This window comes from Lontra canadensis, unplaced genomic scaffold (assembly GCF_010015895.1).
Source record: "Lontra canadensis isolate GAN:19392208 unplaced genomic scaffold, GSC_riverotter_1.0 scaffold39, whole genome shotgun sequence".
Classification (NCBI taxonomy): Eukaryota; Metazoa; Chordata; class Mammalia; order Carnivora; family Mustelidae; genus Lontra; species Lontra canadensis.
In genome coordinates, this window is record NW_022631033.1 from 693,671 (window position 1) to 703,709 (window position 10,039).

The window sequence follows — 10,039 nt, forward strand, 5'->3', positions numbered from 1 at the left end:
TCAACAAGGGTGCCAAGATCAGGAAAGGCCAGTCTTTTCAACATACAATCCTAGGAAAATTGAATATCCACACACAAAAGAATAAAATTGGATTTTAGCTTATACCATATATAAAAATTAACTCAAACTGGATCAAAGACCTAAATATAAGAGTTATGAAGAACTATGAAACTCTTGGGAGAAACCTTATGATACTGATCTGGCAATTATTTCCTAGATATGAAGCATCATGAAACACAGGAAAGGAAAACATAACTAAGTTGGACTCCACCAAAATGTAAACAATTGGAACAGTAGTAAGAGAGAGAAAAGGCAGGCAGGCCACAGAATGGGAGAAAACACTGTCAGATCATTTCTCTGATAAGGGATTAGTATTCATAATATATAAAGAATTCTTATAATCCAATGACAGAAACCAGATAATCCAGTTCACTAATGGACGATGACTTCAACAGGTGTTTTCCTGAAAAAGAGAATGGCCCACACGCAGGTGAAAAGATGCTGAGAAGCTTCCGCGCCTGGGAGATGCAGACTGCAAGCACAGGAGACATCACTTTGCTGCCTTCAGGATGGCTCCTGCCAAGGAAACAGGAGATAAGAGTGTCAGTGTGGATGTGGGGGCCATGGCACCTCTCTGCAGGGCTGGTGGGATGCAGGATGGTGTGGCCACTGTGGACAGCGGACCAGCATTTCCTCGAGAAGTCGCATGCAGAGTTACCATCAGACCCAGCAACCCTACCCCTTGAGAGGTGGGAACACACGTGTCCACACAGCATTCTGTGCACGGTGTCCACTAATCACAACAGCCAGATGTCCGGCAAACAAAATGTGGCATACACATATCACGGAATGTTGTTTAGCCTGAACACGATACTGCGGATTACTCGTGGACACTGAGTTGTACACTGATGAGTTTCATGTTATGCATATTTTACCACAATGAACAAATACATTTTCATGGACAAAGCTAATGACTTCCTAAACTGTGCGTCAGCTGACAGGTGTTTCTAGAACCCAGTAATCCCACATACAGGTGACTATCACCAAGACAAAAGGAAAGGTCAGACTGGGAAAATGATGTTCTTGATGTTCTCAAAGCAGAGAAGAGGCAACAAGGAAGAAAATAATAAATTCGACCAGAATCATATGACTTAAACCACATTTAATGTCCATAAAGTGTTCTTAAAACACAGAGTTTCAAATACAAGTTTATATGACTCTATAAAAATAAATAACTTCAAACTATATAGTCTATTACATTTAACAGAACATCCATTTTCAAATTTTACAAGAATCAAAGAAACAGGATCACTGTGTAGTAATCTAAGTCACAGCAATTTCCGGTAATTGAGAAAGGTCCATTTTATCCCAGTTTCTCGAAGTCTCGGATTGCGTGTTGCTCATTGTGTACAACACACAAACAAACAATGCGCCGGGATGTTTTTAGTTCCCCGGATCCGGGTTACAACAGAAGCGGAGGGGATTCTGTCTTCTTTGTAGGAATGTCTCTGCTGGCCTCATGTTTGCCTTTGATATTTTCTTGCTAAATGTTCGCTCTTCCAGATGCACTGATTTATTCCCGGTGTTTCTCGGGAAGGATGTGTGTGATCCAGTAATTAAAGAAAGCCGAGAGCACTCTGGCCTGGTCTGGGAAACAAGCACACAACGTAAAACAGAAAATAAAGTGGCACAGGAAAACCCCAGACAAAGACGGCCCGTGTCAGTCTTACAGAAACTAGCTGTTGGCTCCGAGCAGAGCCTGCAGAAACCCCAATAAAGCTCGGCTCCGGTGCCGAAGTGATACCGGCCGCGGCACGCGAGCCCTCGGCACACGGAGAAATCATGGGGGTCGGTGTTTCCGTCCGGTAAGAGCCGGCCGTCTTCAGGCTGTGTTGGACCTTCAGAAAACCCACCACAGAACAGCGCTGCCACCGGCGCTCAGGGGAAGCCACAGGCACACGGAGACCCAGTGGAGGCGGCGGTGTGCACGCAGGGGAGTGGAGCGCTCAAGGGTCGGAGGCGGACCCCCCAAGCGGGGCGCGGGAACCCCTGGCACAGGCGTGTGCGCAGGGGAGCAGAGCACTCAGGGGTTGGAGATGGAGCCCCTAGAGGCGTGGACATGCAGGACCAGCGCAATCGCCCCGCTGTGCCCTGCAGCCAGCCTCTGGCTCAACCCGCCCCTCTCCCGCCTCAGGGGCCTGCCCAGCTTTGGGAGCAGGTTCTCTGGCTCAGGTGCCAGGCGTCCTAACCACTCGACACTCCTCACAGGCTGCCACCGACACACAGCGGCCTCCCAGCCCCTACCGAGCATGGATTGCCCTCAGGAGCCACCTGCGGCCAGCACCCCTGCAGCCTGGTCCCTGTAGGCAACTGCGCAGGGAGCTCCGCCCCCGCCCGCTGGGAACAGAGGCGCAGGGCAGAGGCCGTTCCAAATGTGCCTGCTGCCCCTGCCAGCAGCCTGGCCCCTGACCTCTCGCTCCCTCACCAGGTGTTGAGGAGGGTCACAGGACAACATGCAGTAGAGGCCCAGGCTCCTGGTGGCCCCGTGGCACCTGTATGCTGGAACCATAAGGGGTCAAGGAGGCAGCCCCCTTTCCTAGGCACCAGCTTTGCCCCAGCTGGCAAACACAGGCAGGACTGTGTGAGGAGACTGACTGGGGTGCAGCCAGGAACCCCCCAGCGTCAGGAAGGGTAACGGCTGAGCGGTGGGGAGGCACCTGTGCCGCGCCCAAATGCTGCTGTTCCCAGGCCGCCGGCTGCCCACGCAGGCCACGACATGCCCACGTCAGACACGCTGGCCTCCCAAGACGGGCCTCACCGCTCGTAACACACTCCGTCTACAAAGTAGCTTTGGGCAGAAAAGCTCAGAACGCATCTCCTACGCGCACTAACGGGGACTCTGTTTCTAAGAAAAGTGCTTCAACGGCTTGTAAGTTAAGTTCCACCGAGTGGGGAAAGGGAGCGTGCTTGTTGATGAAACTTGTCCCGTGACGTGGATATAAGAAGCTGAGAGCAACATCCCTGCTAAATCCCCACGTGGGGCCGAAACTCTGCCGGCACACGACAGAGAAGCGCAGAAGAAAGGCCTCCATGGGAGGAACACAGCACCAATTCTGAGAATTTAAAATCATTTATTTTTATCTCATAAATACTTTATATTTGTTTAACTTAATAAAACTGGCTTTCCGCACTTTGAGCTGAAACCTGATGGAAACTCAAGTCTGCTCCACGCAGGAGAACCAGCACTGAGTGCGGACTCTGGCTAAGCCTCTCAGGAAGCTCCGGCCGCCCAACCGCACCAGGCTGTGGCCCCTCAACAGAAGGGCTCCAGGAGTATCAGCCTCCCCTCCGCGGTGCTCACCGCACACTCCCTTCCAGGCTCCCCACGCCTCCTCCTGCAGGGGTCCCCAGACAGCTCTCCGCTCTCCTCCACCTTCTCTGCTCTGTGAAGGTGGCCCCTGGCAACCTTCCCCATTCTCAGTCCCACACCGGGTGTCCAGCCAGCATCCTGCCTGGCCCCATGTGACCCTGGCTCCCGAGGATCCCTCTCCCGGGACTGCCCAATGCAGCATCACAGCTCAGAGCCCACCGCTGGGCTCTTCCAGGGGCTCAGGCCCCACGCCTGTCCACATGGCCACGCTGCGGCTCTCACCTGCACAGCCTCCCTGAACCTCCACACCTCCAGATGGCTTCTCTCACTGTAAGCTAGGTCCCCGGCCTCCTGCTCCTGACCCTTCACCCTTGTCTGAACTCGAGAGCCGGGGGTCTTGCTTGTATCTGGGAGCAGAAGCCCGTAGCCATGGCACGGGCCATGCTGCACTCGGGCCGACACCACCACCACATTACCCTCCATCCCGTCTGTCCGTGCCCACCACCCGCTCCCACGTGACCTCCACCACACTCCATTCCAGTGCTCTTGTCCCTAACTGCAAGAATATCTCCTCCTGCAGGATTTCCTTCTCTGCAGACTCTCATCTCACATCTACATGGCCGGTGTCTGCTCCCAACTTCGTCTCCTGTCTCCCCCCGGGGACACGAGCCTCCTGTCTAGTGCGCACACAGCTGGCGTCAGCTCCCGATCTCGTCCCCCATCTCCCGTCTCCCTACCGGGACACGAGCCTCCCATCTAGCAGGCACATGGCTGGCGTCTCCTCCCAACCTCGTCTCCTGTCTCCTCACCAGGACACTAGCATCCCATTTAGCGTGCACACGGCCAGTGTCTGCTCCTGATCTTGTCTCCCATCTCCCCACCGGGACACGAGCCTCCTGTCTAGAGCACATACAACTGGTGTCTGCTCCCGACCTTGTCTCCCGTCTCCCCGCCAGGACACAAGCGCCCAAGGGCAGGGCTTTGTTTGCCCCTTTCTCCAAGAATCCAGCAGCTGAGAACAGAACACGAAACAGGAAGACGTTGATGAAGTTCAACAAACACGCTAATGCAGGACATTGGGGGGCAGCTTCTCCAGGACCCCTGCTCGGTGAGCGGCAACCCCCGCTGGAGAATGAAATGTTGACAGTCCCTGTCACTCCCCTGCTTGTCATCCCTGCGCCACACTGGGATGGCCTTACTGTCCTCTCACCTGATCTGACACTATGTTAATCTTGACCTTCCAGCTGCACCATGAGGTTTCTGGGTAGAAATGGTTAGTGTGGCCGCTCTGACATTCTTGGAGAGGTCGGCAGAACAGCTCCGTTCAGTCACGTGCCTGGTGTGGGTCAGGTGTGGGGCTCTGCATGGCGGTCCTCCAAAGCCCTGGCTTGCTGATCCTGGCTGTCTGCACACTCCTGTGGCCTCATATCCCCCCACCACCCATTTCACGCTACTGACATGAAGTCAGCCCCATGGCATTGGGAGGACTTGCGCACGGCTGGCCCAGCACCTGGAGGTTTGTGTGGAATGCGTACCCTATAAAGGCCGACACACAAGGGAGAAGTCATCTTGTAATTCATCTGTCTCCAAGGTATTCAGCAGCAGAACAAGTTAACCTCTTAGCAGTACAGCCGAGAAGAAGGGAAGGGGGAACATTTAAACGGGTGACGTCTGGCCCTAATGGTTCACAGCTCGCCGTCTGGAAGATCAGACGGCACAGGTCCCTCTGCGCCCGTCCCATGAGTCATGCTTACGGCACGCACATTCCCGTGTCCCGACAAGCTGCGCGCACGCCCCGCTGCTCCACCCCAGGCTGCTCTGCTGCCAAGCGGGGTCTTGGAGGCAAACCCTAGGGGCCAGTACGTACCGGGTGGCATGGTGCAATGCGCCGGGAACCTCTCCAGGGCGCGCTGCAGGCTCGTGGTGTCTCGCAAGAGTACCAGTGTTTTCATGTGATCCACCAGGAGCACGTCGGAGGGGGACACGCTGTGGTCCTCGAGACGCTGGAGCAGCTGCTGACAAGCCTCCAGGGACACGGCTGAGTCCCCATCCTTGCAGGCACCTGAGCAAAGCCAGGGTCACAGAAACGCATGTTCACGTTTACTCTCGTCGGGAGAACGTAAGCCGCCAACCAGACACGTCCGCTCAGAACAAGCTGTTTGCCCCGAAGCCGCCAGGAGAGACCACCCGAGCAGAACGCGAACGGTGAGCAGCGAACGGGCGCTGCCGAAGCCGGAGGCCCGCCTGTCGGCGCCTCCCCGTCCCGCAACACCTTTCAGACATGCTGCTGGGAGTCCGGGCGGCAACAGGGCCCGGACGTGGCCCAGCTCTGCGGACTGGCTCGGGCGCCCCTGTCCCCACTCCCGCTGCACGGCAAGTGCTCCGGGTATGTTTTCTGCATTAATCCCACTGGAGTTCCGACGGCATTCTGAGTCTATGACCTGATGGCCCTTCCCAACTTGGGAGAACTCCAGCTATCTCTGCACTTGCCCCCAGCGCCCCGTCCTGCACTCCCACGCACACGTGTCAGACCTGTTCCCGACCCCCGCGGCGCCTGGGAGCCCCAGTCTGCCTGTTTCCCGGCCACTGATCTCTCTCGTGCTGCGCCGAGCTCCGGCTCACCCTCAGCATGGAGATCTTAGTCTCAGTGACCATACTTCTCAGAATTTCCATTTGACTGTCTTAATAGATTGAGGCTATCTGGTGAAATTCTCCAATGTTTTCACCTTTTCTATTTTTCTTTTATTAATCACAGCTCTTTCAACGCCTGTCTGATAACATCAACGTCTCCACTGCATGTTCTTCTCGTGGTTTCTCCTGCTAATTTAAGTGTGTGGGGATGGAGTCTGACGGTGGTCTGGCCAAACCCGCCCCTGCAGGGACTGAGCGGACACCCCCACCCACCCCTGCTCCAAGTGTGTGGCCCTCTGGGGTGCTCGAGGGGTCAACCCTTGTCAGACCCGTCAGTACCCCGAAACTGCCGAGGTCCACCGTGTCATCAAAGCTCCTGGCATCTCCCTACCTTCTGCCCCACGGTGCAGCATCTGGCAAAGGTTCTGAGGGACCCGCTGAGCGTCTGCTTCCCTGGCTCTCCTTCCACACCACACATGGCAGCCACTGGGCCTCCCCTCCCCCTCGAGGTCTGCCTGTGGCTGAAGCTGTGCTGGTGGGTGAGCTTCCCAGGGCTCAGCCGGTCCCCCTGCACCCTGATCCTGTGCCCACATGCATGGCCAGCAGACGCCCCCAGGGGAAGGAGGCTGTGGAGCGCCGCTCGGCCTTCACATGGTGTCACCTACTCTGGGGTCTACCCTCTCGGGTGTTTTTCTGCAGAACCTCCCAGATTCACAGGCAACGGGTCCCATACTTAGGTTTTTCTGAGGCTCCTGTGCCTATTAGCACCGTGTTCCCACTACCCTCGTCTGGGTCTGTTAAGTCCATTTTCACTCTGTCAAGACACAGCGCTGACAGGCGTGCTAAAGACAAAAGGGTAAAACTGATCTATTAATAAGGGCATTTTTACACCCTTGTGTAAATCAGTTCCTTATCCCCCAAATTATCCCAGAGCCAGTATTTCTCAGTCTGGTTCATAAGGTCAAGTTCCTGTTCACATCAGGATTCACCAAACCCACCCCAGCCCCTGAACCCACTGGAGCATCGTCAAAGCAGGCGACGTCCATCCCGAGCGCCTCTGTCCTTGGGGTGAACACGGCGGATCGGCAGCCCCTCCTGCTTCCTCATCCTGAGGTCGGCGTCAGTCAGTGGACACCAGTGCAAGGAGTTACCACCCATGAGAATGCATCTGCTCCCCTTTTCCACGTCCTGCAGCAACACATTGAGCTGCTCAAAGACGGTCCCCGAAAACCTGAAATCTGCGAGTCCGTGCAGGGAGTGAAACACAGCGTGCCCGTGCTCACACCACGGCCCGAGCAGCTCCCTGAGGCGAGCATGAGGCTGTCGGCCCCGCCGAACGCACTTACCTTTCCCGACAGCACCACACCCCCGACATGGGGCTGAAAGCGGTGGGGATGTGGACACCAGCCCCGTGAGGGGCCACGGCTCCGCGTGGGGGCCACGCCGCTCTCTGGTACGCCTCCGGCCGTACTGGAGAGAGTTTAAAGATTCTGATCCTGGCCTCAAAACTAATGACTTACTCTGACTGCTGAATGTTTTAATGTTCCATATTTTAAGCATTTAAACATTTTACTGTATTTATTTTTTCCACATACATGGATACCATTATTCACAAGAACGGTAAAAAACCTACCATCATAAAAATAAATTTCTTGTGTCGACTTCAGAAAGTTTAGGATCCCATCTGCCTTCTCATCGGTACTTTTAACGTCTTCCTCGTTGGCATCTGTCCTGTCCTGGTGCTCCCCGCAGGCGTCTGCCCGGTCCTCCTCATCGTCCCCCTCATCGTCCCCGCCGCTGTCTGCCGGGGCTCCTTGCTCGCTGTCGCCCTCCTCGGGCTGGTACATGAAGTTGCGGCCAGAGGCTGCTGTGAGTAAACCCGCAGCTTTCTTCCTCTTCATCTGCTGCTTTTTCTTCAGTTTCCTCTTCTTATTTCTACTGATCGTGGGGCCATCTGTGGGCTGTGGCTGCGACTTTTCTTGTAAAAGACTCTGCTGTTTCTCTAATTCTGCTGGTTCCGTGTGATCACTATTGGGATTTTTAAAACTCTTTCTGGATTTATGCTTTCTCGCCCTTCTTCTCTTCGGTGGATCGGGAAGCTCCTCCTCTACAAAAACAAATTCAAACACAACGGCATTCCGTACAATGGAACCACAACAAACACAGCAGGCTACGTTTTCCGTTAGAATCTGGCAGATTCAGTAGAAAAGGAATTTAAAATAGTCACCTGAGTGCTTCTCAGCTTTATCTCAAGTGACCACCTGACCGCAGAACCCGGGACTTCCCGGAACTAAACGTGCAGCAGGCACGTTCCTCCGGAGAGGCCCGCGTGAGGACAGACTGTGCACGCCCACTGTTGCTGCGGTCGTGCAAACGTGAGGTTTCGGGGATGCAAGAGCTGTTGCGGTTTTACTGGGAGTGAAATTTCAGGCCTGTGGCTGTGGAGAAAATACGTTAATTCCTGTTTCTTGAGATTTTACTTTGGTGCCTTCTAAGAGTTACTCGGATGTGAGCACGAGTCACAACGAGCAGGTCCTGTGCAGGAACCGGCACGAGGTCGCAGCCAGAAAGGAAGGAGGAGCCCAGGCTCACAGTCAGCAGCACCGGGTCAGCCGTGCACCCGCCCCCAGGCCTCAGACGAGAGCGCGGCATCGGGCAGGGCTCGCAGACGACGGTGGTTGGGCGGGTCACAGAGCTGACACAGCCGCCATGGGAGTCCTGCACCTGGGGGCTGCGAGTGTCCCCCCCGCCCCATGGAGGTGGCACAGACGGGGTCCACGCCAGCCAACGACTCTGCAGGCCCAGCCGAGTGGCCCCAGGAGCACGACCCTCACCAATAAGTCTCATGTTTGGGCAGTTCTCGTTCCCTAGTGGCACCCCCGTGGGATTACTGTGGGGAGTCAGAGAGTGTGTGACATCTGTGGGCCACGGCGCAAGCACGGTTACTGTGCTGAGTAAAACTCTCCCTCCCCGTATGCTCTACTGCAGGCTGTAATTCCGCCTCTGGCTTTGCTCGCAGATGCACACACAAACGGTTGTGCCCACATGCACATCTCTCGCGTGGCCTCTCTCCTCACCCACCTCTCCAGGTGACAGAGACGAGAACCGGCCGGTGCTGGCGCTCTGGACACATCACCGCCCCCCCGCCCTGCGCTCCGGACACCAGGCCACGGCACAGCCCATCCCCGCTTCTCCGGCTGAGCGGCCGACCGCGGGCCTGAGCCCCCATCCTGCCGGCTCTGTGCCGTTGCCAAAGTAGACGTGCATGCACACAGAGAAAGTGTCCCTGCTACTTTTTGAGTGAGTTCTCCTGGCTCTCCTGACAACATGACGGCTACACCTGTGAACCCCGGCACAATCGTGACCTGAGTGCGGAGCTGAGGCCACTCCTTGTGAAACGGTGACACCAGACAGCCCTCAGGTCCCCCTGTCGGTGTGTCGAAGGCCCCTCCTCGGTCATACAGGATTAACTGAGCATGGTATTGTGCTATTTCGTCCGAAGCACGTTGACCGTGGGGCCCGCCAAGTGCAGCCCACAGACCGAGGCTGAGTCACAGGTCTGTGAGCAGGTGTCTCAGGAAATACAAACGCTCAAAAGTCAGCTCCTCATGGAACTACGTGTTTTTTTTTTTAACTTCCCAGGTCCGGTTAGAAAAAGAAATACATGAATTTCCCTCATCGTTCGTATGTGCCTGCCTTCCTTCACGTGGAGAAAAGGAATCATCGGCTGTCCCACCATCTCACACCTCAGAGCAGAGCCACCTGGGGAGCGACGGCAGGTGTGCTGCGCCCACAGCTTCTCACGCTGAATCCTCCGGGGTCCTCGTGAGCAGCACCCTCCTTCAAGCTCCCCCAGCCTCACCACCTGCTGCTCTCAGCCTCGGAGGCTTATCTCCAGCGCTGGGTGCTGAGCGTGAGCGCACCGCCCATCTGCTGTTTGAGAGGGGGCCGCAGAGACGCCATGAAACCATCAGTGCCACACAGCATTCTACGTGGGCAGACGTGGTGTGTGCACTCTGTGCAAGGAAAACGACGCAC

At 55.7% G+C, this 10,039-nt stretch overlaps 1 protein-coding gene across 1 annotated transcript in view; it reads right to left on the reverse strand.

Moving 5' to 3' along the window:
* Positions 1–1,450: 1,450 nt before the first annotated feature.
* Positions 1,451–10,039, reverse strand: part of ERICH1 (glutamate rich 1) — a 74,293-nt gene continuing 65,704 nt past the window's right edge. The window contains exons 7-9 of the mRNA XM_032869983.1: positions 7,635–8,108; positions 5,238–5,432; positions 1,451–1,647 (exon numbers count right to left, since the gene is read on the reverse strand). Of these exons, the coding sequence (XP_032725874.1) occupies positions 1,574–1,647; positions 5,238–5,432; positions 7,635–8,108 (743 nt within the window). The 3' untranslated portion in view covers positions 1,451–1,573. The remainder of the gene's footprint in view (positions 1,648–5,237; positions 5,433–7,634; positions 8,109–10,039) is intronic.